General features: G+C 41.3%; 1 protein-coding gene across 1 annotated transcript in view; it reads left to right on the top strand.

Moving 5' to 3' along the window:
• reep2 (receptor accessory protein 2) overlaps positions 1-4,293 on the top strand; it is a 28,130-nt gene extending 23,837 nt beyond the window's left edge. Inside the window, exon 8 of the mRNA XM_035762290.2 lies at positions 173-4,293. Within this exon, the coding sequence (XP_035618183.1) occupies positions 173-262 (90 nt within the window). The 3' untranslated portion in view covers positions 263-4,293. The remainder of the gene's footprint in view (positions 1-172) is intronic.
• Positions 4,294-19,881: the final 15,588 nt, after the last annotated feature.

Here is a 19,881-nt window from a genome sequence, read left to right as displayed (position 1 = left end):
ATTAACTCCAGGGGGGTGGATTTGGCTAATCTTTCACTTTGAAAATGTGGAGTTAGACGGCTCTTGTGCCCTTGTCCAAGTTCTCTGAATACCTACTTTTTTTTGAGCTCTGTCATTTCTTTGTTCTAATTTTCTCTTGGGTAAACTCCTTGCCTCTCTTCCCTCCTGTCAGACGACTACTACTACTAAGACGGTGAAAAAGATGCCAAAGAAGAAGACTGCCACTACAGCTATAGCCAGCAACAACGGCGAGTCACAATGATACCTGAATCTACTGTCCCGATCTACACCCTACTGTACGCTACTATACACACACACACACAGACACAGCCAAGGACCTCTGGACAGTCACTCTTGCCAGTTAAGCGCAACTCACAGGTTTCGTTCTACTATATATGCCCAGCTTCATTTCAACTCACAGGTTTCATTCTACTATATGTATGGCCAGCTTCATTTCAACTCATAGGTTTCGTTCTACTATATGTATGGCCAGCTTCATGTCAACAGCACTTTTTATTTAACCTGCTGCTTACATTTGAGGTTGTATAGTCATTGACATCAGTGTATGTAAGTGCATGTTTTGTTTGAGGTAATGGCAGTGATGGCCTGTTAACTGAACTGAAAATGTGTTGCTTCCTTCCTCCTGTACCGTTTACAGCCTTCTCTGTGTTGTCTATCCAAGGCCTCACACTGGATTGACTTGACTTAATCCTCTTGGTCCCTTTAGGAGCATAGGGCATCCACCCTGGCTCTTCAACTCACTCACTGCGAGAGCTTTTGCGTCTTGCCAGGAGATTCCTGCTGGATTATTGGAGACGCATTCTTTCTCAGGATCAGCTTAAGCTGCCTGAGTCCTTATGTTATCCAATGCTAAACTGGCCTTAGATCAGTGTTAACATGCTGATTGGAATGCTGCCCTTATCTACTCTTTATTGGAGGGTAGTTTGAGGCTGCCATGTAGGGGAAGGTACTATAGCGGACTAGGCATGTCTGGAGGAGAGAGCAGGGAGGCCAGGGAAGAGAGGGAGAGAGTGAGGGGTGCAAAAGAGTTGTGGACCGGACAGACTAGCTCTGCTCAACATGTCCCTACTACGGAGATCAGTCTCACCGCTGTCTGTGGAAGTGTATAGGGCCATGCCCCTATCCCCTCTGGGAAGTCTGTCTGTACATGGAGGCGGTCTTGTCGTCTCTGGAAAGCGGAGGACATTCTGGGAGCACTTAGATCTCTAACTGTGTTATGCTCATGCCAAGGTTTCTCATATCATTCACTCTGCTGTTGTGGAGCAGTGGTGCCCATCGAGACTGATAAACACTTGGTCACGCGCTGGCAGAGCGATGAACAGAGTGGTGTGTGTGTGTGTTCTCCCTCTGAACAACTCCACCCATCCTCATTCGGTGCAGAACAGAAAGTCCAGCAGAAAGACCCACAGATTCAGGCGTCATTACCTTTTGTGTGTGTGTTGTCTCTGCATTGGTGTATGCGTGTTTATATTTTTGTAACGTGACCACACTTCTGTTCCCCCCCTCCTCTCTGTTGACCCAACTGCATAGAGACAGAATGACATTTAGCATTCTATGACCACTTATAATCACAAACATTTATTTGATTCATTTAAAACTAAGTACAACCACATGTTGATAATACGTTTAAAATCATTGAGGATGAACGTTAATGGTCCTATTTAAATGACTCAAATGTACAGACAGTACATAGTAGGCCTCTGCTACACAGTAGGCCTAGCATACTTGGGTTAAAGAGTTTATTTTTATTTTTTACTTGTATAGCGCTTTTCAAAGCGCGCACAAAGTGAAACATTGAAATGATGGCGATTGAAAATCTGCTGTTTTTGGGATGAAGTTGAGGCAATTTGAGCTGGAAAGTCATTGTAGGTTCAGAGAGGGCATCGACGGGACAGCCAAGGAGAAACGAAGAGAGTCTGACAAAAAAACTGGCCCAGAGCTCTACAACAGTGCACCACCTGCTTTTCTGAATGGTCAGTCACTCGATTGGAGTCAGGAATGTAGCGCCCACCTGGGTGAGGCCACAGCTGCTGAAAAGCCACTACATCTTGACAGTAGTTAGGATCATTCCCTGAACGGTCCCTGAATTTCCTCTGCTACCTCTGGCTACAGAATACAGTTCTTGCTGTAGTCCTTCCAAACGGATTAAACAAAAAAAAAAACGGATTATTTTGAATCCAGACAAACCGCTAGCTATCAAGCCAAAAGATGGACTTTTCATCACAATCCTGCAACTCTGAGAGTCAAGACCACAGGATATAGAGCAGTCAAAACCCACAAAAAAAATACACACATTTAGAGCTCTTTGCCTAGGCTATGTTATGATGCCATGGCAACCACAGAACCAATAAGCATAATCATCATAATATTATAACCATCAATAACATCAATGTCTTACACTGCAGCGCTTCGCCTAGCTATACTGTACTCTCCTGTGTCTGACAACCAAACATTTTAATTTAATTGTGTTAGACTTGTGCTTTAGGGTTATTTTTGGTTACTCAAAATTGGGCGGACACACAGGACGTGTGGACATTTAGCGTGAGCGGCGTCAGGGTGGTGCTGTGCCCTATTAGGAAGACCTTCAGGCTGTCTGGCTCTTACCTGGGTGAGCACCCCAGTCTGACTGGTGAAATATCTGAGGGATCAACTACTATCATCGTCCTAAATTGTCACACTAGGTGTTGTCAACTAATTGTAGCCTATATGACTAATGTCACACTACTTATATTCCCGAATAGGTTAGTTATGCATGACATATCTCTACTTCTGGGCCTGTATCCACGAAGCGTCTCCAATTAGGAGTGCTGATCTAGGATCGGGACCCTACCTGTCCGTATAATCATATCAAGGAATCAAATCTGAAGGGCCTAGATCAGCACTCCCACGCTGAGGCGCTTTAAGGACACGGTGCCCAGATGTCTGTCAATCCAGGGTCTCGACCATATCGTTTTTTTCTCTGAAAGGGCAACTAAACTAGCATATCCTCGTCATCTGACAGTAGCCACCTCAAACATGGTGGAAACTGGCTTACCCTGTTAGATAGATGTAAGGATACTGTGGATAAATGATCTTCCAATAGTGTCTAAAACTCTGACACCTCTTGTCAATCTCCCCTAGATACTGTGGTAGAGTGCAAAGGATTGCATGGGATTAGCTATAACATAAAAAAAACCTGTGACAAGAGCACCACCTAGCTTCCTTGTAGATTAGGTTGAGTTTCCACCATGTTGTGCTTTGTCTACACCGATCTGATCCTCTCATATCCAGGACTGTGTTGGGTTAATTCGAACGTAAGGAGTTGATTTTTATGGACTGGGTGTGCTTTATGGGTTCCTTTTAGCTTTGGGCAGGTTTTATTTGGAGTTCCCTTTTTAATGAGTCTAAATTGAAAGCATGAGACTCTACTGCACTTGTGTGTTGCTGCTGTATGCAGTGTGACACTGCTTTGAACCAGTAGTGGGAGACATACTCCAACCGTTTTAGAGATACTGAAGTGTTTGAAGTTACTTCCATGTACACACGATGTAAAAGTAATTTTCTGATTGTATAAAATAGTTTGCTTGCCTTACTCTTCATGAATACATAGTTAAAAAAAAAAAAATTAAGACTTGATTTGTATTCTTTTTGGGTTTTAAAATTAAGTCATATTGGATTTCCTTAAGAGGAGGCACCACAACCCCTCTGTAAAGTCTTATGCTGTGAAGAGTGCTACTTGTGTTTTTTTTAAATCTCTTCTCGATTTTTCTGTCTCAAGAAGAGACATTTTTAATTGGTCAGTGAACGACCAATAACAGTTGCTTTCCTTGTCCCAGTCCTGTAGGAATTTGCTCAGAGAATGGGAATTTCTCAGTCTGGTATTCTGAAAATGTTGTGTTTTGAAGTCATGTAGCCCGAAGCGGTCTTTTACAGTGTCTGCTCCCCTTTTCTATCAGGCTGGCTGCATATTCCACGAAGGCAATTCGATTGGTTACTTTTTTTCTATTCTGTTTTAATTTGCTACAGTTTTGCACTGAAGAGAAGATGGCCTATTGGATGCTTTCTAGTTGTCATTACAACATTACTTGACATTTTAATGTTCATTTCATTTCATTTTTTGGATATTTATTTTTGGAATCAGTAATCAATAATCAGTATTATTGTGTACAGGAAGTCTCATTGTGAGAATATTCTGGATATTAATATTGTTTGTGCCAATTATCAACGCTCCACTGTAATTAAGGATGACAGTCATGTACCAATAACTGCTACTAATAAAGAAAACATATTACACTCCTTATCTATCTATTATTTTACCTTATTGCCAATAACTTGTAACTGATAATTTAAAAAAGTGATTCTATTTAAAAAGGTATTCTATTTAAAAAGGTATGTAACCTTTTGGGTAACTACCAAATTCATGAATGAGTTACAGATCTGTCACTCATTGAAAGCAAGTCTACGAAGCGGTAGATCGGTTCTATGGGTGCTTTTTCTATGCTTCCCATTAAGTTTTACTTTCAGTTTTGTACACCAGCTGACTATATTTTTGGTTATAATTCGCAGCGGTTTAGATGGTACAATGATTCTCTACAATGTCACAAACTGAAATATTAAGTTAATGGGGCAAAACAGTATTTAGTCAGCCACCAATTGTGCAAGTTCTCCCACTTACAAAGATGAGATGCCTGTAATTTATCATAGGTACACTTCAACTATGACAGACAAAATGAGAAGAGAAAAAAATCCAGAAAATCTCTTTTTTTTTTTTTTAAATGAATTTATTTGCAAATTATGGTGGAAAATAAGTATTTGGTCACCTACAAACAAGCAAGATTTCTGGCTCTCAGATATGTAACTTCTTTAAGAGGCTCCTCTGTCCTCCACTTGTCCTCCACTTGTTACCTGTATTAATGGCACCTGTTTGAACTTGTTATCAGTATAAAAGACACCTGTCCACAACCTCAAACAGTCACACTCCAAACTCCACTATGGCCAAGACCAAAGAGCTGTCAAAGGACCCCAGAAACAAAATTGTCGACCTGCACCAGGCTGGGAAGACTGACTCTGCAATAGGTAAGCAGCTTGGTTTGAAGAAATCAACTGTGGGAGCAATTATTAGGAAATGGAAGACATACAACACCACTGATAATCTCCCTCGATCTGGGGCTCCACGCAAAATCTCACCCCGTGGGGTCAAAATGTTCACAAGAATGGTGAGCAAAAATCCCAGAACCACATGGGGGGGACCTAGTGAATGACCTGCAGAGAGCTGGGACCAAAGTAACAAAGCCTACCATCAGTAGCACACTACGCCGCCAGGGACTCAAATCCTGCAGTGCCAGACGTGTCCCACTGCTTAAGCCAGTACATGTCCAGGCCCGTCTGAAGTTTGATAGAGAGCATTTGGATGATCCAGAAGAAGATTGGGAGAATGTCATATGGTCAGACGAAACCAAAATATAACTTTTTGGTAAAAACTCAACTCGTCGTGTTTGGAGGACAAAGAATGCTGAGTTGCATCCAAAGAACACCATACCTACTGTGAAGCATGGAGATGGAAACATCATGCTTTGGGGCTGTTTTTCTGCAAAGGGACCAGGATGACTGATCTGTGTAAAGGAAAGAATGAATGGGGCCATGTATCGTGATATTTTGAGTGAAAACCTCCTTCCATCAGCAAGGGCATTGAAGATGAAACGTGGCTGGGTCTTTCAGCATGACAATGATATCCCAAACACACTGGCCTAGCCAGTCTCCAGATCTCAACCCCATAGAAAATCTTTGGAGGGAGTCGAAAGTCTGTGTTGCCCAGCAACAGCCCCAAAACATCACTGCTCTAGAGGAGATCTGCATGGAGGAATGGGCCAAAATACCAGCAACAGTTGTATGAAAACCTTGTGAAGACTTACAGAATACGTTTGACCTCTGTCATTGCCAACAAAGGGTATATAACAAAGTATTGAGAAACTTGTTATTGACCAAATACTTATTTTCCACCATAATTTGCAAATAAATTCATAAAAAAATCCTACAATGTGATTTTCTGGATATTCTCTACCCTCATTTTGTCTGTCATAGTTGAAGTGTACCTATGATAAATTACAGGCCTCATCTTTTTAAGTGGGAGAACTTGCACAATTGGTGGCTGACTAAATACTTTTTGCCCCACTAACTATTTTACCAACCAGGAAATGGAGATTTCTGCATATTGCACCTTGTTTAATGTTACTTTCATCCCTCTTTAAAGATTACCTCGTCATGCATTCCAAGATTAAAGGTGAACTGCACTCACGAATCCGTGTTTGTTTCTTCCGGTGCTGATTAATAACAAATCGAGAGACCTTTAATGTGGGTGTTTCTTGGGTGCGTCTTTGCCATTCAATCACCAACAAACAAGGATAGTAGTGAGTAACTTAGCGACAGTGAGAAACTAAGCTAGTTTTGCTATGGAGAGAAGGTTTAAAGCGCAGGACGCCTCTCCTCCTGACTGACTAGCCATCTCAAGATCTGCTTCCATTCTAATATAGTATCAGTCAAAAGTTTGGTCACAACTACTCTAGTTTTTACATTGTAAAATAATAGTGAAGATATCAATTATAAATAACACATGAAATCATGTAGCAACCAAAATTATTAGAAGTAGCCACCCTTTGCCTTGACAGCTTTGCACACTTGTTATTCTTTAACCAGCTTCACCTGTAATGTTTTTCCAACAGTCTTGAGGGAGTTCCCACATATGCTGAGCACTTGTTGGCTGCTTTTCCTTCACTCTGCAGTCCAATTCCTCTCAAACCATCTCAATTGGGTTGAGGTCAGGTGATTGTGGAGGCCAGGTCATCTGATGCAGCACTCATCACACTCCTCCTCCTTGGTCAAATAGCCTTTATACACCCTGGAGGTGTGTTGGGTCAATGTCCTGCTGAAAAACAAATGATACTCCCTCTAAGCTAAATCATGATGGGATGTCATATCGCTGCAGAATGCTGTGGTAGCCATGCTGGTTAAGTGTGCCTTGAATTCTAAATAAATTACTGACCGTGTCACCAGCAAAGCACCATCACACCTCTTCCTCCATGCTTCACGGTGGGAACCACACATGCAGCGATCGTCCGTCCCCCTACTCTGCATCTCACAAGGACACTGCGGTTGGACTCATCAGACCAAAGGACCTATTTCCACCGGTCTAATGTCCATTACTCGTGTTTCTTGGCCCAAGCAAGTCTCTTCTTCTAATTGGTATCCTTTTAGTAGTGGTTTCTTTGCGGTAATTTGACCATGACGGCCTGATTCAAGCAGTCTCTGATAGAGTTCAGTGTGTCATATCGGAGGGCCTGTTTTCCGGGCCTCTGGCAGTCTCTATGGGGGTGCCTCAGGGTTCAATTCTTAGACCGACTCTCTTCTCTGAATACGTCAATGACGTCGCTCTTGCTGCTGGTGAGTCTCTGATCCACCTCTATGCAGACGACATCATTCGGTATACTTCTGGCCCTTCTTTGTGTAACAGTATAACTGTAGACCGTCCCCTCGCGCGAACCAGGGACCCTCTGCACACATCAACAACTGACACCCACGAAGCATTGTTACCCATCGCTCCACAGAGCAAGGGGAACCACTACTTCAAGGTCTCAGAGCAAGTGACGTCACTGATTGAAATGCTATTTAGCGCGAACCACCGCTAACTAAGCTAGCCGTTTCACATCCGTTACATTTGGACACTGTTAATAACCCTCCAGACGAGCTTCAATGCCATACAACTCTCCTTCCGTGGCCTCCAATTGCTCTTAAATACAAGTAAAACTAAATGCATGCTCTTCAACCGATCGCTGCCTGCACCTGCCCGCCAGTCCAACATCACTACTCTGGACGGTTCTGACTTAGAATATGTGGTCAACTACAAATACCTAGGTGTCTGGTTAGACTGTAAACTCTCCTTCCAGACTCACATCAAACATCTCCAATCCAAAGTTAAATCTAGAATTGGCTTCCTATTTTGCAACAAAGCATCCTTCACTCATGCTGCCAAACATACCCTTGTAAAACTGACCATCCTACCGATCCTCGACTTCGGTAATGTCATTTACAAAATAGCCTCCATATACCCTACTCAATAAATTGGATGCAGTCTATCACAGTGCCATCCGTTTTGTCACCAAAGCCCCATATACTACCCACCATTGCGACCTGTACGCTCTCGTACGCTCTCGTTGGCTGGCCCTCGCATCAAACCCACTGGCTCCAGGTCATCTACAAGACCCTGCTAGGTAAAGTCCCCCCTTATCTCAGCTCGCTGGTCACCATAGCAGCACCCACCTGTAGCACGCGCTCCAGCAGGTATATCTCTCTGGTCACCCTCAAAACCAATTCTTACTTTGTCCGCCTCTCCTTCCAGTTCTCTGCTGCCAATGACTGGAACGAACTACAAAAATCTCTGAAACTGGAAACACTTATCTCCCTCACTAGCTTTAAGCACCAGCTGTCAGAGCAGCTCACAGATCACTGCACCTGTACATAGCCCATCTGTAAATAACCCATCCAACTACCTCATCCCCATACTTTATTTATTTATCTTGCTCCTTTGCACCCCAGTATCTCTACTTGCACATTCATCTTCTGCACATCTACCATTCCAGAGTTTAATTGCTATACTGTAATTACTTCGCCACCATGGCCTATTTATTGCCTTACCTCCCTTATCTTACCTCATTTGCACACAATGTATATAGACTTTTTTTCCGACTGTATGTTTGTTTACCCCTACCTTTTTTTGCTGGTTACCTAATCTCAGTCTAATTCGCTAGTCTTAGATATGTTGCATTACTTCTTAGTCTTTGCTTGCCCTTGAACTGTCTAGGTATTTAGAAAAGTTGATTCTTGTTGGCTTGCCGATATGTCCTTTCAACTTGCCGTAAACCAGCTGGGGAGACAACCCTACCAAAAAAAGCAGCCTTTGGTGATATTTTGCGCCTGCTTGGTGGAATCTCCAGGTTTGCGTAATATACAAATGCATAAGAATATCATAGTCGTTATTTGGACAGATACAGCTCACTAGTTCGTACTACAAGCTAACTAGCTAGCTTTATCAATACGCATAGCTAGTTAAATACAAATAAGTGTTAGCGACTTACCGGTGATAAAGTGCTTCGAACACATATAAATTAATTGTGTAACTGGAACTCACTGCTTTCCATCATCATTAATAGCCTGAAACCATGAAGTTTGTCTAACAAAATGATACACAACTTTTCTGCGTCTTAAAATCAGGGTTAACTAGCTGGTTGAAGAAAGTCTGTTGGAATCATCTCGTTGGCTGATAATCATGACGTACATTCCATGCGACAGTCTCTGTTCATGCCAACATTTTTACGTTTAGACAAAGTGTTTTTAGGTATGATGTAGTTTGTTGATTTAAGACATCGTGGAAGTATGGTAAAAATGACGAATCAAAAAGTTTATAAGATAATTTAAAAAATAATAGTCATTTTCGGGTTATGAGCAAAGTAGGCAATTTAACATAGTAGTAACGGGAGTATCCTTTGGCCATACCCTCCTCGGGTTACGTTAAGCCATGCCTCGCCGTGTGTATCTATTGTGGTCTGTGTTTAATCAAAATCTTTGGTATCATAGTTAGCTCACTGGCTAGCTTGCTACTCACCACACACCGGACACAGCAATCATGTCGTGCGTTTGTTGTATGTTGTCCATTCCTTGCCATCTTGCTCAATATTGTTCAATGCATTAGAAGTTTGCACCAACTTTATGAAAGCCCATTTGAGTGCGTTGCAGACTTGACAAAATGTCCACAACACATGGCAGCTGGGCACAGACTGCAATTTATTGTCTCTAGGCAATTGGACATAATTAGCAAAAGTGGGTATGTAAATAATGCACACCCAACCCATACATACTCAAATCTTGTTTTGGACAAGGCTGAATTCATGGAACAAATTATCGTATTTACACTTTGAAGTAATGTTGACATTATCATTTATGTTTCGGACTCATATCGATGCTACATAGGGCGTTTATAACCAGAGAAGTTGTTTCTATGAAGCAGTTCCCTTTTAAAATGTATCTTTAGCTTTCAACCTTAATAAATGAATATGCAGCATGAATGCACATTTTAATAATCCAATAGGTCGTGGAAAGTATTTAGTTCATTTTTTATTTGAATTTTATTAGGATCCGCATTAGCTGTTGCGTTAGCATGAAACATGACATAATAGAGAACATTCTTTCCCTTTTAATGTGTTTGAGCCAATCCTTGTGACAAGGTAGTGGGGTATACAGAAGATAGCCTCATTTGGTAAAAGACCAAGTCCATATTATGGCAAGAGCAGCTCAAATAAGCAAAGAGAAACAACAGTTTATCATTACTTTAAGACATGAAGGTCAGTCAATCTGGAAAATATAAAGAACTTTCAAAGTTTATTCAAGTTCAGTCGCAAAAACCATCAATTGCTAAAATGAATCTGGCTCTCATGAGGACCGCCACAGGAAAGGAAGACCCCTGAGTTACCTCTGCTGCAGAGGATACGTTCATTAGAGTTAACTGCACCTCAGATAGCAGCCCAAATAAATGCTTCACAGAGTTCAAGTAACAGACAAATCTCAACATCAACTGTTCAGAGGAGACTGTGTGAAGCAGGCCTTTATGGTCACATTTCTGCATAGAAACCACTACTAAAGGACACCAGTAAGAAGAAGAGACTTGCTTGGGCCAAGAAACATGAGCAATGGACATTAGACTGGTGGAAATCTGTCTGATGAGTCCAAATTTGAGATTTTTGGTTCCAACCGCTGTGTCCTTGTGAGACGCACAGAAGGTGAACGGATGATCTCTGCACGTGTGGTTCTCACCGTGAAGCATGGAGGAGGAGGTCTGATGGTTTGGGGTGCTGTACTGGTGACACTGTCAGTGATTTATTTAGAATTCAAGGCACACTTAACCAGCATGGCTACCACAGCATTCTGCAGTGATACACCATCCCATCTGGGTTGCGCTTTGTGGGACTATCATTTGTTTTTCAACAGGACAATGACCCAAAAACACACTTCCAGGCTGTGTAAGGGCTATTTGACCAAGTAGAGTGATGGAGTTCTGCATCAGATGACCTGGCCTCCACAATCACCCGACTCCAAACCCAATTTGAAATGGTTTGGGATGAGTTAGACCGCAGAGTGAAGGAAAAGCAGCCAACAAGTGCTCAGCATATGTGGAAACTCCCTCAAGAGAATGCCAAAAGTGTGCAAAGCTGTCATCAAGGCAAAGGGTGACTACCTTGAATCTAAAATAAATTTTGATTTGTTTAACACTGTTTTGGTTACTATTTTATTCCATATGTGTTATTTCATAGTTTTGATGTCTTCACTATTATTGTACTATGTAGAAAATAGTAAAATTAAAGAAAAACCCTTGAACCAGTAGGTGTGTCCAAACTTTTGACTGGTACTTTATTTACATACATGGATTATCCACGGGGGTAAGAAACTATTGGAAAAAGCAACTATATAATAGTAAAATATCAACCGAGTTCTTATCAAAACATCATTTAACATTTATATAATGTTATCAAAAAAATTCAGAGTGTATCTGAGTTCTGTATTGCAGTTCTATCATTGGCAGACGTTTTATACCATTGGCAGATTGTACAAAAATAAGGTAATTTTGGTTTTGTACAGTCATACAATATATGGTATAGAAAATCTTAGGTGAGTAAATCGGGAGCTATATATGTGCAGATGATCTGTCTATCTGGTCAAAATCACTGATGGTATGTATAGCTTGTTATTATGTCTCCAGAAACCTAGATTCAGGTAAAGGTCCTATCTATTAAATGGCCCCAAAGGTCTTGAATTTGGTTAAAGTCTTTATTGGTACAGAAACATTAAACAGTGATTTAGGTTAAGAACTAGTTGGCAAAGTCATGAACATATTTAAGAATTGTATATACCACCTTTGAGCTGTGATCAAAAATATACATCTGGGGTCAAAATAACCCCCAGTCAATAGTATGTGGATTATTAAACCTACCTTTTGGAATGACTTCGATAACAACAGTGAATCTATTTAGTTTTTAAGCAGAGGTCTCACATCTATCGTTCTCATGATAGAACATTGGTAATAGTCAGTGACAAATATCATTGCTAAGCAGGGTGGTCCTTCTGTAGCTCAGTTGGTAGAGCATGGCGCTTGTAACGCCAGGGTAGTGGGTTCGATTCCCGGGACCACCCATACGTAGAATGTATGCACACATGACTGTAAGTCGCTTTGGATAAAAGCGTCTGCTAAATGGCATATATTATTATTATTATTAAAACTCTGTATGAGAGACCATAGGGTAGCTGTAGATGGATGAGTTCTCCAGTAGGAGTTGCTGCCCAGCCTATATTAATATAATTTAATAGTGGATATAACGTTGAAGATCTGACATTGTTTTAAAGGTACAAATTCAACATATTTTATACAAGGTTTATCTATGTTGATGTTGGTTACTATGATGACTGAATCACGTGGTTGAAAACAACAGATTACGTTGATTACTTTTTTCAAATCTAATGTGTTTCCCACGTAGATTCCAAGGTAAAATACATTGACAAATAACGCTTACACGATTTAACCAGTTTGTGTCCAGTGAGCTATTTGTGTGAGTATGTTTGAAAGAGAACTACAGTTGAAGTCAGAAGTTTACATACACTTAGGCTAGAGTCATTAAAACTCATTTTTCAACCACTCCACAAATTTCTTGTTAATAACAAACTATAGTTTTGGCATGTCTGTTAGGGCATCTACTTTGTGCATGACACAAGTCATTTTTCCAACAATTGTTTACAGACAGATTATTTCACTTATAATTCACTGTATCACAATTCCAGTGGGTCAGAAGTTTACATACACTAAGTTGACTGGTCCTTTCCAGAAAATGATCTCATGGCTTTAGAAGCTTCTGATAGGCTAATTGACATAATTTCAGTCAATTGGAGGTGTACCAGTGGATGTATTTCAAGGCCTACCTTCAAACTTAGTGCCTTTTTGCTTGACATCATGAGAAAATCAAAAGAAATCAGCCAAGACCTCAGAAAAAAGTCTGGTTCATCCTTGGGAGCAATTTCCAAATGCCTGAAAGTACCACGTTCATCTGTACAAACAATAGTACGCAAGTATAAACACCATGGGACCACGCAGATGTCATATTGCTCAGGAAGGAGACGTGTTCTGTCTCCTAGAGATGAACGTACTTTGGTTTGAAAAGTGCAAATCAATCCCAGAACAACAGCAAAGAACCTTGTGAAGATGCTGGAGGAAACAGGTACAAAAGTATCTATATCCACAGTAAAATGAGTCCTATATCTGCATAACCTGAAAGGCTGCTCAGCAAGGAAGAAGCCACTGCTCCAAAACCGCCATAAAAAAAGTCTGACTACGGTTTGCAACTGCAAATGGGGAGAAAGATCGTACTTTTTTGAGAAATGCCCTCTGGTCTGATGAAACAAAAAAATAACTGTTTGGCCATAATGACCATCGTTATGTTTGGAGGAAAAAGGGGGAGGCTTTGAAGCTGAAGAACACCATCCCAACCGTGAAGCACGGGGGTGGCAGCATCATGTTGTGGGGGTGCCTCGCTGCAGGAGGGACTGGTGCACTTCACAAAATAGATGGCATCATGAGACTGGAAAATTATGTGAATATATTGAAGCAACATCTCAAGACATCAGTCAGGACGTTAAAGCTTGGTTGCAAATGGATCTTCCAAATGGACAATGGACAAAGCTGAAATAAATCATTCTCTCTACTATTATTCAGACATTTCACATTCTTACAATAAAGTGGTGGTCCTAACTGACCTAAAACAGGGAATTTTTACTTGGATTAAATGTCAGGATTTGTGAAAAACTGAGTTCAAATGTAGTCAGCTAAGGTGCATGCAAACTTCCGACTTCAACTGTACATATCAGCTCTACGGTACAGTGGTTTTGCTCAAAATCCTCTCATAATCTAGGACCATTGGTAGTAGTGCAAACTCCATTGGTAGTCCATTATTACTCATGCAAACTCTTATAATAACATAAAGGAGTGAATGAGCAAAAATACAGTTTTGTACTGACTGAATCACCCAAGCCTCAGTTCTGGGGCACATCACTCAGTTTGTGGAGTGAACTCTGGGTGGCGTACTTTGCTAATGGGAGAGAAAATGGAGACGAGTTGGAAGGGAAGTGATGTCGACTCTAGGTGGCGGTATATACCCTGGCATGTGCGATCCCCAAATCCAGTATGTTGGACAAAGTCCCTAACAAGTGTCTGCTCTGGAATGCTGAAACGAGTCCCCTCAAACAGTTTACTCTCTGTATTACCAGGAAGTTTGGCTCAAAACAGGGTAAATGGGAACTTTATGTTGCACCATCTTTTGTTTTTTAATCTAACTAAAAATTTACCTAAAAGATTTCTACCCCCAAATCATTGTCCACAACCTACCAACTAAGATCTAAGCCATGTTTTGTGTTTCTTATACCTTAAAAATACCCCACAAGCATCACATGGCAAAGCCATGTTAAGTAGGCCATAGACTTCCTAGAACTGCACCTCAATGCCTCTTCAGTGCGGTGTGGTGTTACCATTACACTACGGATTGGAGAGAGATGCTCAGTGACGGCTTATGCAACGTGTCAAGCTCCATACCGCGTGTGTTCACTAGTGTTTAAGGGTGTTGGCAATGGGCTAAGGAGATGGGTCAGAGTGTCAAGAGCTATTTGTCTAAAGTTCAGAGGTGTTTGCGTGTGTATATGTGCGTTGGGTGTTAGTAGTGATGTTTGCAGGGTAAGGTCAATATGCCAGGGTGTATCTGGTTGAATAGTTTTGTTTCTGGAAACTTCGAGACAAGTCCTTCTGGTTGCTCTTGGCATCATGTAGTGGAGTTACGGTAGTGTAGTCTGCTCTGTCCTATCCCATCAACCACTGGGCTCTGCTGTGGAGGGCCACGCAACACCTACTGCCAACTAACATCAGTCAGTGTGTCAGAGAAAGAGAGAGAGGGCTGTGAGAGAAAAGGGACAGAGAAAAAAAGGGATAATGAAAAGTGTTTAAAGGTTCTGATTTGGCAAACAAGAGTTCTCTTTGGGGTTTGATTTCATGTGGGTGTTTCTTGGGTGTGTCTTTGCCATTGAATCACAACAAACAAGTGCAGTAGTGAGTATAGCGAGGTAAGCTGAGCTATCTTTTCTATGGAGAGAACAAAGTTTTGATGTTGAGGACTTGACATCTCAAGATGGTCAGCTAATTCAGTTCTATGTGTAGGCTAAAGTAAGGTGACCAGATTTCTGAAATTAAAACCGGGGACATTTCCAGTTCGGCGGTAAATATATCATTAAAATATCCAATGTTATTATCTATAAAATAATAAAGGGGGGCAATTCCGGTTTCATGTATTTAGTCTAACAGGCACACTGTGATAGAGAAAACAACTATATTACAGAAACACTACAGACGAGACAGAACTGTCCAATCTGAACAGCCATTCAGTGGTTCTGGTAGTCTGGGTAGAACTGATCTGAACAGCCATTCAGTGGTCCTGGTAGTCTGGGTAGAATAAGAGCAGAAGAGAACATGAGCAAAACTGAAAAACAGACAATAGTATATGTGAAATACTTAACAACATAATACAGAAATAAGACGATGATGTGATTGGTAACTACATAATATACTAATACAAATCTAATCGGTATATTTCTCAGAAGAATGTATCTTCTTCAGGATTGCTCTCCATGAACTCCTGGCAGGGGAGGTTGAAGTTTGTCTTCACAATAAGCATGGCCTTGATGGTAGGAACAGTGAACCCATTTCTTGCTGCTGTCCATATATCATTCATTTGGGAGAACACTCTCTCGACTGGTGCATTACTTCCAGGTAAGCACATGACAACAGATGCTAATCTAGCCAGGTTAGTGTGTAGGATATCGTTCTCTTTGAAGTGGGTAACCACCATGCTCCATCTCTGACTACTGTCTCAGATGTTTTCCATTCTTCAAGCGATCCCCCCTTTAGGAACTCTTGCAGGCCAGTAACCTCGTCAAACAATGCAACCTTATTGATGGTCACATTGGGGCATTTTGTCCTGCAGTGTGCCTGCTGCCTTCTGGATCTCTTCACACAGAGGTTGCCTTTTTAAAAGGAGACCATGTAAATATTTTAGATTATCTGTGTGCTTTCCCCATGCTTGCAAGTAGTTCACAGCCGTAGTGAAGAATGATTGGGATGTTTTGGGAAAGCTCTCTTTAGACATTGCTCCATTTCCCTCTAGCTCTCTCAGAAGTCCTCTGACCAAAACTGGAATGAAGTTGGCATCACATCTTGCAGTCAATTTTGCCTCAATGTTTCGCAGAATTGCAGCTGACTCCACAGCACAGCGGTCCTGGCATTCAAGCATCTTGATCATGTCACTGAATATGGTCAAGTTTCCATGGACAAAGGCCAGCCTAAGTTCAGTCAGTGGATCTTCGAACATTGCTCACAGGACAACAGGGCATTTTTCTTCAGAAAGAAAAAAGGATTTCAATGGCACATACATTTTCAGCACTCTTTCTAGAGCAGGGAGCATGGACAGGCAGTAAACATTGCTGTGTCCTAAAATGTTATGGTACTCCTGGCCAACAAACTCACAAAAGCTCTACAGTCTTTCTACTCTGACGGTGTAGAGTATCAGATCCAAAGCTGTTCTGGCCGTGTTATGAATGATGGGTGCAGGACAACCTAAGACAATCACCTCCCGCTGCAGAACATTTTTAACTTTGGTATGGTCATTGACCCTCCCCAGCCTATTCAGTCCACCAATTGGTATTTGTGTTGTCGGCAGAGAATGCCACGACTTTGTTTTGCAGGTTACATTTTTGGATGACCACCAGGACCTCAGCTGCAATCTCCTCTGCTGTTTCTCCTTTCAATTCAACAAAATCATGCAGTTTTGTTTCCACAGATGTGCTGCCATCATATATTTTACAATATCTGACTACTATTGGCAGCAGCTTTACATGTCGCTTTTACGTGGTCCTTCTGTAGCTCAGTTGGTAGAGCATGGCGCTTGTAACGCCAGGGTAGTGGGTTCGATTCCCGGGACCACCCATACGTAGAATGTATGCACACATGACTGTAAGTCGCTTTGGATAAAAGCGTCTGCTAAATGGCATATATTATTATGTCCATCATTGGACGCATCAATGGACAGGGACACAAATTCAACCTGGTCTAGGTCCTCTGTTACCAAAGTAGTTGCCCATGGTGCTAACACATTACTCACTATGGCTTCACATTTTGTCCTAGCACATGTAAACTTCGGCTCATAAACTTTCGTGTCAGTTGTGCTGTGCAGTCCATAGATCAGTAACTATGATTGTGTCGCATAGTGTGGTATGCAAAGACACCCTCCTGCAAAGCTAAATCATATTCTTCTTGGGAAGGCTCTACCTTCTTGAAGAATGTGGTGGCAGAGGGCATACCAACACGGGCAATCAGAGAGGCTTTATGCTTTTTCTTCTGTTGATGTTCTACCGCTGCCATTTGAAAAAGAGGAATTACAGTTAACCATTCTATCGTCTCGACCTGGATGGAAATTCTCTCATCATGTTGTCATCAAAATGGCATTTCCGTTTCTTGGAAAGAGCCATTGTACCTCCTCTGTCTGTTCTTTTTCACTCTCCTTGTGTCACTCTTCTTACTCTTTTAACTTTTTCTTCTCCTCTTTTCTTCACTCGTCTTCCTCTTTCTTCCTTTCCTTCTCTTTGCCTTTCCACCTCACTCTTCTACACTATCCTCGCTTCACTCTTTTTACTCCCTTAAATTTCCCTTCTTCTTCTCCAATCTTTAATAATAAATAGTACACTATTAGATAAAATACTTTGGTGAACAGATTCCCATTGCTGGCCTCTGTTGTATTTTATAAAAAAAAAAAAATGGTTTGCAATAATAAATTGGCAGGCTCTGTAATCACCTGTCCTCCTCTATCTCTTTCACTCTTCTTCCTACCCAGTCTTCCTCCTCTCCACTCTCCAACAGAAAACATTATGCTAATGTTATCTATGAAAATGTCAAAACATATTTTCACACTACTTATAATGCCAAACCATTAAAATTGCAATCTACAAATAAATATTCTCATAATTAATTGTGCATTAATTTAATATAATCATATTTTCAAAATAGCCCGTCCACTGCATGTTTACATGTGAACGTTTTTTTAAATTAGCTACCATGACAATATCTGGCTAACCTAGCTAGATAACTTAGTCGACATAGCTAATGTTAGCTAGCATGACCTATTTAAAACCTTATAGAGCAGATCATCTATATAATACATTGTGACATTATAACATAATTAGGTAGTATCTCAAACGAGTGTAACTTTGTTTGTTTGTGACGATGTTGTGGATTCACTTGACACTTGCTAGCTTCTGGCCGAGTTTTCCACAGCAGTTTTCTCTAAAACTAGCGTGAGCAAGTAGTTAGTAGAGGAAGAGTGAGTGAAGCTGCTGTAGCGAGCAGCCCCCTCTGCTGGACGAAACAAGCACAACGCGACTGAGACGTTAACCGGTAGGCTCTGCTGCCCGGTCTTGCCACGTATAATACATATTATTTCACTTTGCAGTCTGTTTTTAACGCACAGTTAAAAACGGGGACATTTCCGGGGACAGGCCACCAAAAACGGGGACTGTCCCCGGAAAACGGAGACGTCTGGTCACCCTAGCCGCGTTAAAGCCTTTGCTTACCTTGTGTTTTGCCAAGCTCACAGCAGTTAGCTAGCATAGCTTGGTGATAGCTGAAGCTGGCTATCCAATCTATCTGATATTTCTCTGTCAAATCATTTATGGCAAGTTAGCAAGAGCCAGTATCTGGAATGTGTTTCGTAAGACTCTCGGTCTTACAACACCTTGCTATGAAAGTAGCTTGCAAATTAGTTTAAACGTTTCACATCATGTTGCAAGTTGAATGCCCATGGTCTTCAGTCAGCTCAGCTGTTCTACAACGCAATATTCTATAACTGGCTAGTCTTGTCTCGCCTTTTGTCCGCTGTTAGATCTTTCCCGGGAGACAAATCTCAGAACGAATATACCTATTGGTGTAAGCTACATGTGTACATTGAACAAACATCGCCCAGCTTGAGTGTAGACACATCAGCAAAAGAAAATCGCTGGATGGGTTCGTGTTGCAAAGACAAAACAATTTTGCTGTAAATATATTGATTTGCTTATAAAGACAGTGTGCCTACAGGTTTACCTAACAAATCAACATCAGTTGTGTGTAGAGTACAACTTCAGCTGTCTAACCAGAACTAGACTGGCATTTCGATGGTCAATTTGCCCAAATCTAAGGAGTTGGCTGTCTAACACACTGACACGAACAGCCTTCTGGGTGAAGTTCTGTCTTCAAGTTTCCAGTGGGTAATGTTTTACAGGGCATGGACACCTGCAGTCAGGTGGCAGGAGGAGGGGTGGACACTCCATCCTGCATATGACAGAGTTTGTCTCATGGATCCAGCAGGCAGGGTACAATAACTTCAGGCAGATATGAGAGGCAGGAGGATGGCACTCTTCTCATTTCTGTGTTCTCATAGAGTAGCCTACAGAGTAATATGAGAAGAATGCAATTGCTGAACTAACGTAGATCTTCTAAACAAGTGTTTTGATCACTTTCAAGTGTAACAGTTCCATGTAGAATAAACCGTCCTTCACAGGATACTGTAGAAGCAGTGTTCTGCTTAATATAACAATGTGAAAATATGGCACTTGACTTTCAACTTTTGTCATTCACAGTCGATACAGATACTGTACCATTCAACCATTGATAGTAACATTTGATTCAATAATAACAAAACACGATCAAAAATAATAGATGTG

This window comes from Oncorhynchus keta, chromosome 4, assembly GCF_023373465.1.
Source record: "Oncorhynchus keta strain PuntledgeMale-10-30-2019 chromosome 4, Oket_V2, whole genome shotgun sequence".
NCBI classification, from domain to species: Eukaryota; Metazoa; Chordata; class Actinopteri; order Salmoniformes; family Salmonidae; genus Oncorhynchus; species Oncorhynchus keta.
The sequence above is the reverse complement of the archived record's forward strand: the minus strand, read 5'-3'. Positions and strand labels throughout refer to the sequence as shown.